At 33.3% G+C, this 15,070-nt stretch overlaps 1 protein-coding gene across 4 annotated transcripts in view; it reads right to left on the bottom strand.

The window, feature by feature from the left end:
- Positions 1-1,203: 1,203 nt before the first annotated feature.
- Positions 1,204-15,070, bottom strand: part of LOC124365757 (interferon-related developmental regulator 2) — a 48,430-nt gene continuing 34,563 nt past the window's right edge. For all 4 annotated transcript variants that reach the window (XM_046821757.1, XM_046821756.1, XM_046821758.1 and 1 more), the window contains exons 6-9: positions 13,899-14,142; positions 11,870-11,965; positions 3,255-3,377; positions 1,204-1,388 (exon numbers count right to left, since the gene is read on the bottom strand). In XM_046821757.1, the coding sequence (XP_046677713.1) occupies positions 1,305-1,388; positions 3,255-3,377; positions 11,870-11,965; positions 13,899-14,142 (547 nt within the window). In that variant the 3' untranslated portion in view covers positions 1,204-1,304. The remainder of the gene's footprint in view (positions 1,389-3,254; positions 3,378-11,869; positions 11,966-13,898; positions 14,143-15,070) is intronic.

Below are 15,070 nucleotides of genomic sequence, written 5' to 3'. Positions count from 1 at the left end.
CTGAACAGCTTTAAAATACTGTTAAATTCAGTGTTTATTTATTTTTATTTTACATGCTCCAAAACAGGTAACAACCCAATTACATTGGGGCAGTTCTCTTATTACAATACAATATATTGTGGGTTAAAGTCCCCAACCACATGCAACAAGCAATAAATTTTAAAAGCAATAATAATTGAAACTACTACTTAATAATAATTATACCTACACCTTAATTTTAAGGAATACACACGCATATATATCCTTTATGTAAATAGACATAACTCACTCAAATAATATATAAATACAACAACAAATAAATAACAACAATAAGTAAATAACAACAATAAATAAATGGCCAGAATAAAAAAAAAATAACAATAACAATATATAAACAACAACAATATGTGAGTATAACATGCATTTGGAATTCACAAATAAATCAATTGTACTTTAGTTAATAATCAACAAACAAGCAACATATTTTAAGTTGTACATTTCAACATGCAGAAAAAAAGCAAAACAATATGTTGTGTAATATATCTATTCTAAAAATTTAACAATTTCATAAATAAATTAATAAATAACAATGTTATACATAATTATTAAGATCTCAGTTTAAGAAGCATTAGACACTTGTTTTTAAAAGTAGAATCCGTTTCGAAAAATATATCTATATCACCTCCACCTGAAAGCATCATATTATGTGATCTCACCATCCGGAGCAGAGGCGAGGACGCGTGCGCCACCGTCCGCACGTGTGGCAGTTCAAACAGTAGCCTGCCTCTACTGTTAAAGCTAGGGACCCTAAAACTTATAACCCCCAGACCCTCAGCGCTGTCCACCCGTCCCTGAACCAGGCCCCTCAAAAACATCTGCTCCATCACATCCCTCCTCAGGCTCAGACTCTCAAACCCAAACAGACTCATCAGCTCTTCATAAGGAATCAAATATGTATAAATATTAAAACATATTTAATATTATAGTTAGTTAGTTAGTTTTATAGTTAGTGTTCTTCTAAACATATTAAAATTTTCTGATTTGGATGCGTGTTGAGATTGGAACAACTCACACAAGTTTCTTGATATAGAACACCAATACTTACTGCAGTCTGAAGGTTTGAATGAAACTCTAAAGTTTAAAGAGAGAAAACAATGAGAACACATGGCAAATTTCACTGTAATAATTTAGTGAGGATGATTACACTGGGTAAAAAACAGAAAATTTCTTGCTCAATGATTCACTTTACTGATTACTTACTGTACACTTTACACTTGACAATACAAGCCCATGAACACGTTGGAATACAACACGTATGATTCAAATTAACTTATAACTGCGGAACGCTTGTCCCTGTTCTTGGCTCTGGAGATGCAGCGGGCCTTGAAGTTAGCTTGGTTCATCAAATGCTGAAAAAGTCACAAAATATCAGTTGTAATGAAGTTTGCGTTTTTAAGTTTAGGCTATTATAACTGTAACACTTTCACTACTGACAACGTCTTTTGACAGCACCAACTTTTATAGTAATAAAAATGTATTTAAACGTATTTGGACTTCGGCATTGATTGTCATTTACTATTTCCATGTTTTTATTTCTTCCTCTACGGATTATGATCAATAAAATGTTGTTGGCAGTCATGGAAAAAGTGGTTTGTTTAAGAAGTCGTCATCACGTCGCGTTGCCAGTTTGTTGTCGTTCTGCTAATTCGTCGTCTACATTGTTATGGTTTTACTTGCTATTACTTTAGTTTACAACAATTGTTTTGTGAGTAAATACAATGAATCGTGACAGTATTGAAGACAATCAAGTGCTAGAAGAATTACTCAGATTTACAACAAGTGACAGTGAAAGTGATTATTTATTCCAAGATGACACAGATAATGATCCTGGTATTACTACCGATGGACTTCTTAGAGATGCAAGTAAAATTTTGACATTGCTTTTTATGCAAATAACAAATATAATCAAAATAGTAATAAAAACTTGTATTATGCTCTTTGATAACTAAAAAAAAACGACCAAGCAAGACTGCAAGAAGAGACACTTCCTATCAGTGTAGCGAGTGCAAAATTGACATGTGTTAAGAACCATGTTTCGAGACTTTCCATACTAAAAAAAATATTTAAACGTAAGTGGATTTCAATTGTAAATATCTGTAGCTATATTGACAGTAATGACAATGCTGAATACAGCAAATTATAATGAGAAATATATTTATGTTATAGACTAGTACATGGTGAGGTTTTTTGGTTTACTTAAAAAAATATGTTTTCAAGTTTTAAAACAAGACTTTAGGTTTGAAAATATTTATGCATGAGCATTTGTGAAAAAAAATGGGCGGGAGTGTTAGAAAGTTGTCAAAATTAGGAAGCGGCAGTTAAAGTGTTAAAGGTTACATCATATACTATACCAATGACATGAGTCAAACAAAACGACAAGTCTTGCATGTCTATTATTATATCTGACTAGAAGGAACGTTACAGGAGCTGACACGAATAAATGAAAGAGTAACACAACTAGGAATAAGATAAATGTTTTATTATTTACCAATTACGTTAAGGAAGCAAGCACAAAGGTCAGGCCTCCTAGTGGACAATAATATTGGAAAGAACTATGCATGTTATTTTCGAAATCACGTGAATGATTAATTTTTTATTTATTCCAACATATTGCAAAGATTTATTATTGTATATAAATATAAAAAAACTGGGAACAATGTTCAAATAACAAAAAAATTTGATATAAAAATGTTCAAATTATCCAAATTTGCTCTTAATAGCACACAATCTAAATTGCAGTTGTGTTCCATGTGAGCTGTTATATTTTTATTGGACAATAAAACAAATTGGAAATGAATAAATAACACATCCACCTAATGAAAGTTACAGTGATATTGTAAATGTAATTCAGTTACATTATTATGGTTTATTGACACTTGGAGTAATTGTTTCTATGGTCTTCAATTTTCATAATACTGTACAAAGAATTTTAATATTTCGTGGTTACTAGAAAAACAAGAAAGAAGGAAGTGCAGAAATGAAGACGCAATAGAATTCAACTGGCTCATCAAAAACTCTACAAGGCCACTGACTGTCAGCACAGGTTAAATGATGACTGTAGGAATAGATGATATTGTCAATTACAATTCATGAATGTGAAATGAGAAATAAGCATACAAAATAAAATAATACCAAAATAATAACCAATAGTTGTAATTCTTTTCAAGTTTTACACTCCACGTGGGTATTTACTAAAACAAATTGACAGTACGTACTCTTTCGATCCTGGACTGCTTGTGAGCTGCCATGTTGAGGGGAACCAGTTTTTCGCCCAGTTCAAACACGTCACGCAACAAGTCGTTCTCTGTGAGATGCAGGTTCATGCCAGACCCCAATACCTGTCGACATGTCACTTGTCAGCATTGTGCAAATACATAGAACACTCTAACCCTAATTAGTGGTTAGTCAATAAAATAAAAAACTCTTGGCTAGCCTACTCTTACAGTAAGAGACACTATTGTGCAAGCCTGGGTTGTGGCAGATAAACTGTTGTTTAATGCTATTAGGCCTGAGATTTACTGTTAAACTTCGCATGAGTACATAAGATTAGTCTCTTATGATAACAGTAGCATTTAAATTATTAAATAGGATCTCTTTACTTTATTAATAAAGTTTATTATAAAACCAAACAATGATATGTCATGAACTATAATAATATTTTTGTTACAATGTCAAGTAAATTCGAGAGCTATTCCAAAAGTAACCGCCTTTTGGTTAGAAACAGTCACCCAATCAGATAAACATATTTTATTATATACATTTTAAAACTACATATTTCCTCTATGTTCATACATAATTACTATTAAGATTTAATCACTTTTAATTATGAATATTACTAGATCGAAACACTTGCTATATTATCTTCAATCCAACTTATAAATGCCTTCTTCCAACAATTCTTGCTGCTTACGTATTTAGCCAGCCCAGTGAAAGCATTTTTGAGATCATCGTTGTCATTGAAACGCTGAGCCAAGTCACTTTTTAATGTGCATTAAGAGATGATAATCACTTAGAACCAAGTCTGTAGGGTGGATTGTTGAAAATGCCTCATTTAAATTCTCGCAGAAGGCCTGTTATTAGCCGAGAAGAGTGAGGGTCGTGCAAAATCCTGTTTGTTCATACACTTCTAACAAACGAACCCATTCCCTTCTCCCATAAAGTTTGGCTCATAAACAGTTTAAAGTTCCCTTTGAATACTTGCCACCGAATATTGTTTTGCTATAAAACTCCTAATTACAGAACGAACTTCATATTTCACGGCATGAACTGCTACATACATTTTGCAAATCTATAGAAAATGAACAAGTGCTCTTACAACCTTCTAACTGCAACCACTAGATGCTGACTGACCTACGCATGCCTGTGTGTGAGAGAGAGAAATACCCCCCACTACTACCAGTGCTTAATTCTGGAATAGCCCTCGTAGTTCACTTTTGCGGAGAGGTTACCCAATCTGGCTTGGGCCTTTGCAATATCAACAGGAGCAAGTGTGTGTATATTTCCCAGTGGCTATCTGTTCTATTTTAGCATAAAGCAAGTCCATGTAAACTTAAGCCGTTATATCAAGTGACTTAAAACAACCTACAAGCTGTTTAAATAAAGTTTACTTTTAAGTTCTGCCAGAGGACATACAGCATGAAAATTGAGCAACAAGGAGAGTTGAGTTGCAGCAATCAACTAAGTGTTATAAATATTTGACACAATGTGTTAGGCATGATATTTTACTTACTCTGATATCAGATTAAAACTAATGTATACTTTTCCGTTTCATTTAGGCCATTGACACAGATCACCGGAATTAGATGTTATATAATCATAACTTACTACACTAGAGTGATAATAAAGCTCATTACCTAACTGACGGAATACAACTGTTTAAAAACAAATTTTTTAGGAAGAATTCTTAACCACCTAAAAACCTTTAAAACTAGATATATAAAAAAAATATGTAATTTTGTGAGATTCCAATGTCTAAATAAAATTGTTATAGTGGACATAATGCATTTATAACTAACAAATTACATAATAAAATTGGTTTCCAAATCTACGGAACAAAAAATATTGTACTCAAATAACAGAAAACATAGCCTACTACAGGAGAATTGAGAAAACATAAAAAAGACACTGAGTTTTGGAAAAAGTGTGTTATTTCTAATAGCTGTACCACAGTCGTGTTTTAGTTTTGGTTAAATCTAACTCTACCATATGATGTAGCTTATCTTAAACTATAAAATATGATGTACCTCAAAAATGAGAATTTTATAGATAGTGAGGTTTGTAAAAACAGCCTAAATTTCAGGGTTAACTCACGTTTTTTTTCCAACTAACACATGAGAAATTTAATTCATATTGAATAATCTAATCTATGAGCATTCCAAATAGGAGTATGGTCTTCACCACCATACCTTATACCTGTTTTAAATCCATCAGCAACTCTAGCTGACATAAAAATCAAAAGTGGTGTTTACCTTGTTATTATTTAAACGAATCTACTGGTGAAAAATTAGTAACATCCTGAAACCACAACGAAGAAAAGGAACAAACTGAACATAGATTTAGCACATCATAAGGAAGACTCACTTAATATTACAAGACACTTTACATGCGTACATGCAAGGCAGCAAAACACTAAGGAGTGATGGGTGCAAAGTTTAGTCATGCAGTGCACATAAATACTGCTTTACGTTAGCCAAGACAGGAATACCTGCAAAGCCGTGATGTTGCCATGTTACCTTAGGCTGATGAGACACAGTGGCTAGCAAAGCCAATCAGTCAAGTGAATTAAAACTAAGTGTTCGAAAAATGTACTAATGGGTCAAGTGAACGGTTCACTTGTGGGTGAATAATTTAGTCAATTCCTCACAAGCTTTTACTTGGCCTTTAAGAATAAATACTGGGAGAGCACTTGTGAGTATTTATTTACTCATACTTCCAGCTGGGACTGCTTTTACAAGTAAATACTCGAGTAATAACTGGAGAGTATGTAAAATCTCGCACTTCACTGTCTTTGCTGCGTTTCAATAATTCAGAAGTAATTACTCTTCAAATCATAAGTAAAAGCTTTTAATTGCCTTTATTCACTTTACTGACTGTATCTGTGTCTCTATACTGCCATGAATCTGGCAAGACATGAGTTGTTGTAAAAGCTGGTGTACAATTTTACGGCTGAAAAGAAATAGAGCTGTTGGCACAGTCTTACTTTAATACATGTAGTATTAATGTTCGTGGTCTTGCATTTAACTAGCAATAACCTTAAAGAGATTGATTCATGTTCCACTACACAAAAGTTTTGTAATAAAGGACAAGAATTGAGAGAAAGTTTGGTCAGAGTTATACAGTACCATTTATTTTCTATGATTTCTGCTGCAAGTTTTAAATAAACAACATAAACTCATTATATCAGTGATTTTATCAACTATGTATGTACTCTTTAATAACTGTAACAAATGGTCAAATACTCAGTAGAAGAAACTTAAAAAAACAATAAAAATGAGAAGCATTATAAAATATTACTTATTTGAACAAACAAAATGTTCATGAATGTAAAGGATTGATAAACAAAATAGTACATACGAGGTTTGTCTGACAATATCTGACCTTGACTTTGACAAGAACATACCGTGATTCTGTCCCTTCAAAGTACTCCCCTCCACAATCCACTCGTCTCCCTCCTCCTGCTTTCAGAAATTTTCCCTGAACTTATTTTAGGAAATGGTTAGCAAATCTTTCGTAACATTGTCTATTTGTCTCCAATCTTTACTCTTTCAGATGAATTTTCAAATGTGGAAACAGCCACAAATCACTTGGATCTATGTCAGGACAGTAAGGAGACTATCTAAGCGGTTTGATATTGTATTTCATTAAAGAGTAATGGATAAGATTTAATGAATGAGCTTGAGTGTTGTCGTAACGGAGGATCCAATCACAACCCCTGAAGTTCAGGCAGTTTCCTTTGCAAAGCAATTTGTAACCGCCTTAGGACGAGATAATATTACTTGTTGACTGACTTGTGGAATTTATTCGTAACAAAAGTTATCCCAATACATTTTTTTTTAAACTGAATATTGCTCTGATTTAGCCTTTCTTTTTTTGGGTGTTGCTCTTCACAGGTGAAGATTTAATTTTGTTTCAGGGAGTCCAGGCCATTGTGTGCGATTTAAAGGTGGCGGCAAGCCATTCAATCATCTGTCAAAAACAGAATTTTTTTGCAGAATCAAGGTTTAATTTCTAATCGTAAAATTTTATAAACCGCAGATTTTAAAATGCAAAACTTCTTTCAATTACCATACAGTTATTCAACCCTTTTCAATGATTGCTACAAGACACGTTCAATGATTGCAGAATTTCTGGCCATAACACATGCCTGTAAAATCATAGATCATTCTGCACTGAAATGCGGCCATGTTGTGTATCATAGAGGTTGTATCTGAGTCAGAATAGCCAAGATTCTGACAAAACTTCATGTAAACTGATTACTCTCAAATCATAGAGCAATGCGACGCAAGAATCAGTATATAGTATATCAGTACAATAATATATGAATCAGATGCCTTCATATCCGTTCTGAGATGGTCAGTCATATAACAATCAACCTGCGACATGAGGTCAGATAATTGTCAGACAAACGTCATAATCTAATTTAAAACCTCAGTAATACATGGTTTTTCTCAGCGTTTTTATAGTTCCACAATTATTCTTTTGCAACTATCGACAAAATCTAATCCATAATTAATTTACTGTGCTTGTTACATATTTTACTTTCTGAAAATTTAAAAAAATAATTTACAAAAATGGGAGATGTATATTTGCATTTTTGTACTTACCTGTGTTGGTTTGTAGAACTATAACTACAGTAGGCTGCATAGTCCACTAGCACGTTAATTTAACTAAATTAAAAAAAGAAACTATATTAAGTACAGAGTACATGAAACACAAGGACAACTAAACACTAACAAAAATGACAAGCAATAGATTTGGCATACAAGCATGCGTACAAAAATAATGTGTTAAAAAGCTAAAAAATACATGGCATTATTTACATTAGGTGTTATTACAGATTGTGAAAGCTGAAATTTTAAGTAACATTCTATAGAACGTAAGTAGGAAAGAAATAAGCACGCTGAAATTTTAAGATTGTGAAATATGTATCAAAATTACAATACAACAAATCCCAACACAATTCAACAATTACGATTAGGCTGTACTAACTTTTTTATTAACTACACTACAAATTTATTTATAGAAAAGAAGCAGGACATCTTAACCCTTTTAGTGCCAAGTATTGCTGTGAGTAAGTCATTCTAGTGCGAAAAGTCATTGACATCAACAAAGCAAATTTGTTGTAGTCCTATTTATTTTTCAGCATGCTGGCTAATACGGTTAGGATTTAAATGTTTTAGTCTGGTGTTATTCTTTCTTTTCTTGCCTGATACAATTGGGGCAATGGTACTTTTGTGATGTTTGTTATAATTACACTGGCAGCCATTGTGTTCTGCCGAGTATTTTGTTTATTACAATACATCATATAATAAATAATTCGTTCTTACATTTATGGTATATTTTGTTTTTACTCCAATATATACAATGAGTGACAACCAATTTATCCAAGCAAGTGATAAAAGTTTGTTGATTGAGTTAGGCCTTCAACTCTTTCTTCAGTGGTTTTTTTTATACCTACAATGAAATTTAAGTTTCAATATTTACTATTTATATTGTAATAAATTGTTCAATCACATTCTGTATATCTTGGAGTACAGTGGCAAAACAACTTGGAAAGCAACTTCATTGAAAACATATTTTACAATTTTTAATGTTACCAGACAACAAAACGTAGCATTTTTGCTTTCTTGCTCTCATAAGCACTTTTGACAATATAAGTATTAATAGATCATGATGATTGTATAGATTTGTATGCTCTTTATTGTAAAAATACTGGAAAAAGATCTGAAATAATTATTATGGGGTAATGTAATCTGAAATGTACGATATTTGGGTTAAACGTCAGAACTTTTTTAGGTTTTTTTTTAATTAAAAGAATGATTATACTTCTGACACATATTTTACATACCGCATTTATACTTTACAACATAATGAAATTGGAAGATGATATGATAAAAAAATAAAAGATACAATTTTCCAAAAAAACTCAATATTTAGGAAAAGAATGGTACAGCACTTTTTGAATAACAATTGATGGCGCTAAAAGGGTTAATTATGTTTAATATTGGATACACTTTGCTCAATACTACCTACCTCACACTCCAACCTTTCCTCTTACTTTCAAGGATCAAGAATATTTTGATTGTCATTCCCCATTACAATGTATTGACAAAGTTGTTAGTGTCTAGTGCATATGTATGCTGAAAAGTACATGTCACTGTTCTAATATGAAACTGGGAAACAACAATTTTTAATAGTCAATTGATAATTAATAAATACAACAAGGGAAACATCGAACATCTCATTTAACCCTTTTAGTGCTGGGGATTTACATGTCATGTCTACGTATAAAGCATGGCCGCCAGTACAGGTAGAGCTTTCTAAAAATATATTTGTTTGTTTGTTATTTCTTCTTCAAAGAAACACAATAACTTTGGCAAAAACAATAGTTTTAAATTCCATAAATGTATGCTAATAACCCAGGTTAATTTTCTTCAGCACTGTAAGGGTTAAATTATTGTAACTGATCCAAATGTGCAAGTCACTTAGTTCAGCTGGTTTGTTCGTATTTGTTTGTTTGTTATGATTTTGTTACTTAGCCTATTTAATTGTGTTAGGATACTCTTTTATTCAACACATTATCAACATACAGTGATTGTAAAAATATAATTAGCAGCCCTGCTTCCCACATTGACTCTACAACCCAAAGTGAACAGACAACTAGAATATTCTCTACTCATTAAGAAAGATTGCAGTGTAATCTAACATTTCTAAATATGTGTAAAGTATTATTACTTTGTATGTGTTCTTTTTTAAGCCAGTGGACCTTACATAGAGTATTTTTCAAGGTCAGACTGCTGATTTTCCCATAAACTAGGAACAACTCTTGGCTCTCAGCGCTAATCAATCTAAACCAAAATAAATAAAAAATGAGACAAGTTAGATTACTTGTTTGAAAAATTGTTAATCCTTTAACCGCTGTGAAATTAGGTTAGATTACTTATTAAAAAAGTTGTAACCATTTAACCATTGTGAAATTTGGTTAGCAAATGTTTATGCCGAGAATAGTTTTGTGCTGACATTTTCCAGCATCAAGTTTTTTGTTTTGTTTTCGCCATATTATTAATTTAAATTGACAAACTATAAATAGGTTATTTAAAATTTATTTACAGATCAAAGAATTATCACGTGATTTATAAATATTTTGAATATCAATTACATAGATTGAAAATATCAATACATAATTCAATAATTTCTCTATTTACTCAATCATTAACATAATCGCATACAAGGATGCACATGACATCCTAGTAGTTTGACTAGATAATATATCCTCAAGATTGCAGCACCAATACTAGTTTTCGACCTAACAGGGCCTTGAATAACAATATAAATAACACAATACACTATTCTTTGTTTGCAGGTTATTTTTGACGATGGAAGGATTGTGAAGGAAACAGGATTTTTCCGGACATTTGCCATTGTTCAGTGAAACAAGAAATCAGTAACACTATGTTTCGAAGATCTGCAATCTGATCTCTTCTTCAGGTAAAGAACTAACCTAATACATAATTACAAACTAGGTTAAAATAAACAAATCTTACCAAAGCGTTGTGGCACGCCTAAGTCAGGAATCACAACCACCATGTTGTTTGTCAACTTCACTAACTCTATAAACATGCATTTAATAAAAAAACTATACACAACACTAATCATTAAAACTGAACTACGGAATACAGGTCACAACACGTCTTCATTCGTCTACTAACCACCTACGACTGTCGACCAGTCGTTTGACGAATTGGTGGTTAGTAGACGAATGAAGACGTGCTGTGACCTGTATTCCGTAGTTCAGTTTTAATGATTAGTGTTGTGTATAGTTTTTTATTAAGTGCATGTTTATAGAGTTAGTGAAGTTGACAAACAACATGGTGGTTGTGATTCCTGACTTAGGCGTGCCACAACGCTTTGGTAAGATTTGTTTATTTTAACCTAGTTTGTAACTATGTATTAGGTTAGTTCTTTACCTGAAGAAGAGATCAGATTGCAGATCTCGAAACATAGTGTTACTGATTTCTTGTTTCACTGAACGATGGCATATGTCCGGAAAAATCCTGTTTCCTTCACAATACACTAGTTGTCGTAATGATAGCAAAAGATAATAACTTGAAAACAAGAAAACTCAGGCATTGTTCTCTTGTGCACTAAAGTAGTACTGCACCATACTCCACCATCTCGAGCATGGTGGTTATTTATAAAAGTAGTGTTGAACTATACATCTAAAGCGGTGGTTAAAGGGCTAAGCAATTTACAGTGTCTAAAAAAGTAAAATGAAATTAACGAATTCATGTTGTGCAGGATCTATGCATGCTTTAACCAAATCCATGCACATACCTTTCATGCACAACACAACCCCTTGTTCTTGCAATATTGGTGAGTATTCCTGCAGCTGGTGAGATGTTCTGCAAACCAGTTGTAATGTACTGAGAAACGCTCAATGTAACAGGTATTTTTTTTATTGCCATTTGATTGGTTCAATACTTGCACACACACACTCACACAGTACAATATTTTGGCCAAATAAAAGTCATAAGCATTTGCGCACACACACACATTTTACTTAAAGTAAATTTTTATTTGCAAGAAAATGTGACAAAGATATGAGGCTAACCTGACAGAATGCATCGTATTGCTTTTTTCTGCACCAAGAGTCGAGCGCCAGAGTCTCCAGACCAAACCTGACTTGGATGTTTGGAGGGCAATCATCCTAAAACAAAACACAAGTTGCTAACAGAACAAATAAACATTATCATCACATTTTCAAGCACTTAAAATCCTCTAAAACAACCCAAAAATAGCCATATTGTTCATTCTGTTAACAAAAAAAAAAATGCACAGAAATGTTCTTTCATATCGGGTGACACAGTTCTAAAAGCTTGCTGCCTTGACTCGATAATGGCGCACGTTTTTAACACTGAAGTGCGGATGCTGTAATTGTATGGAATGCCAAGACTCCCAAGGAATGTAGAATTTTACAACTACAGAAGAGAACAGATATCAGTTTCTAGTGTTCGAAACACATAACAATAATGTTCATAATTCTGTTATCTTTTAAAATCATCCATTGTTGATAATGAACTACAGTAAAATTCCATTAACCCGACATCCTGTAGTTCGGCACACTTGATAATCCAGCATACCTTTTGAAAAAAAAAAAACATTTTCCTGAATAACGCAAAACATAAATCATTTAATATGCAACGATGTTTTATTCCGTTTGTGGTGGGCACAACGTTTAGATAGACATGGAGAAGAGACTAGGCGTCATATTCGGCTGACTGGGTGATATCGATTAGACTCGATTCATGTGACTGACCATGGCCATCAGCCTGTGTAACCAGTAGTACTTTCATATCAATTCAATTGAGTCTAATAATGGTAAGTCAATTTCACAGTTAATGTACTCAGCACAGGCTTGTGATGGAAGGACAACTCTAAAGGACTGAAGTTTCATTATTGCTTTCTGAGATAGGCAAGCAGTGTCTAGAAAGCCTGGCATTGGCAGTACAGTACGGGACTGTGTGAACCGGGATGAATGCGCCCTCGACCTTGATTTTGTCCTACCCAATTGTTGTGATACGTAGACTACACATTGTAAATAGTCATAAAAAAAATAGTTCATATCTCCACATATAACGAGGACTATATGAAGGTTATACTTGAACTTTTTGTTTACTTATTATGCCTACAATATTTCCTTGATATATATCCAATGATCCAGCATATCTGATAATTCGGCATGCCTCAAGCCCTGACCGTTTTGGATCAACGGAAGTTTACTGTATATACAAAGAAAATGTTGTATTTGATGAATATGAATGTTTTCATAACTGTGGGGATACATCAGTGAATAATTCCAGAATTTCCAGCGTGTGTGCAGATTAATTGTCCTCACTTGTAATACTTTAACCCTTCCCACGCCATAGACAAATATATTAGAGTGGCAGACTTTGACCAAAACGCCAAATACAGTTATATCCGATAATATGGATTATGTCTCTTGGAGAGATTTTTTGTTCACTAAAGGCCTTCAAAATTCCTGGTGCACGCTCTGTGCTTATCGTGGTTGCCAAGGAAGTATTACAAACGACCTTCACTCTGCGGCAGGGGGAGGCAAGTGCCCTTGGTCTAACTCCAACCACATGCTCATCAGTTCTGCGTCTCCTACAGAGCCATAATCAAACATATCTGTGACTTGTATTACCGCTTTCTCTGTTGTCACGAGCGTCTACTACATACCTCGTTATTATTCATCATCGTGTGGTAGTCTTGTGATTTAGTTTGAAATATTTTATCTTGTTTTATAGTAAAATGTAACTGAAATTTATTTGAAATACACAGTTTTGTAAATAGTTCTTTTTTATTTTTATCAATAAATACGCTAGTTTTAAGTAAAATTCTCGGTTTTATAGTTTTTTTTTTTGCTTTTACCTTTTATAATTTAGTTATAATAAAAATAAGCTTTAAACTGAAAGAAACAAATGTTTTTTACTTGTCTTAGCATCATAGGAAAGTGAATGATTATTATTAGTGGCGTGCGAAGGGTTAAATTCTATAGTTATTAAATTTGCACTGGCCGTATGCAATGGATAACCCTACGATAAGTAGGAAAGGGAGGGGAGATAACGTAGTAGACTAACCTCCACGTATCTGAGGATGTCACGGAAACTGCTGCGCTGAGTCTTGCGATCCTTCTTTGCACGGTACTTGTGTGAATCAGTGGCCAGCTGGCGCAACTTGTCGATCAGCTGTTCCCCAGCCTCCCACTCGTAGTCGTCGTCGTACTGGCGGCCTCGCTCCATCATCAGTGCAATCACTTCGCCCGCCGCCATCCTCACATCCAGGTGTGGCGAGTCCAGCAGACCACTCATCTGTGTCAGGTTCCTGTAACATCAAAACCACACAGGCAAATGTTAAATAAAAAAGATAGTTAAATATTTAGTAATAATATCCGTACAATCAAACAGATTTGTAAAGAGCGACTGCTAGTAATAAGACTTAGACCTTTTAGATAAAAACACAGTTCAAGGCAGGTCTCTTCTTGGTGAATCTTCTTGTACAATCAATGAAAATCATAAATAAATTATGGAACTCGAATCACAAATTTGAATAAAAACCTACAAAATATTAGAGTAGCAGATATATTTCTGTGCAATAAGTACTAACATTTTTTACAGTTCATACTGTAACTTTTTTTGTAATTCAAATTTATAAGGATTGCAAAGTGTCACAAGTGGATTTTCTACAGTGGTTGATTAGTGATAATTTGTTGAAAATGAGTGGTTTCCCTTAAAAACAGTCATTTTATATAGAATTTATTACTTTGACATTATGTCTCTTATGAGATCCGATAACGTCTAGGAGAGTGAAGGTACCATAAATTTTAAAAATAGTTAATGACACATCATTCAAAATGCATGTTGCAATTTATACGGTTTTAGAAATTTCAGTCCAAACAGAATTTGAAATATATGCTTAACCCTTTCCGGGCCAGGCGGCAAAATATTGCCACCAGTGACATACGCGAAAAGCGCCAGGCTGCAATATATAGTCTCCTTGATATTCGTCGTTTTCTTAAATAAATACGATGTCAAATAATTAAAGTTTTATGTTTTTTTATTCCCTGGTATATTTGTAGATAATTAACATGAATATCATTTTTATTTTGGAGGTCTATGCATTTTTATTTCGTAATAATTGTCATGTGACATTATCAGCTGACTCGATCTTTTGTTGTTAATTCTTTATGCTTTAATGTAATCGTACTATTGTATGCTGGATTCTTCTTCATTATTTTATTTTGTGGTTGTAA

The sequence above is a fragment of the Homalodisca vitripennis genome, chromosome 7 (genome assembly GCF_021130785.1).
Source record: "Homalodisca vitripennis isolate AUS2020 chromosome 7, UT_GWSS_2.1, whole genome shotgun sequence".
NCBI lineage: Eukaryota > Metazoa > Arthropoda > Insecta > Hemiptera > Cicadellidae > Homalodisca > Homalodisca vitripennis.
This window is presented reverse-complemented; position numbering and strand designations above follow the sequence as displayed.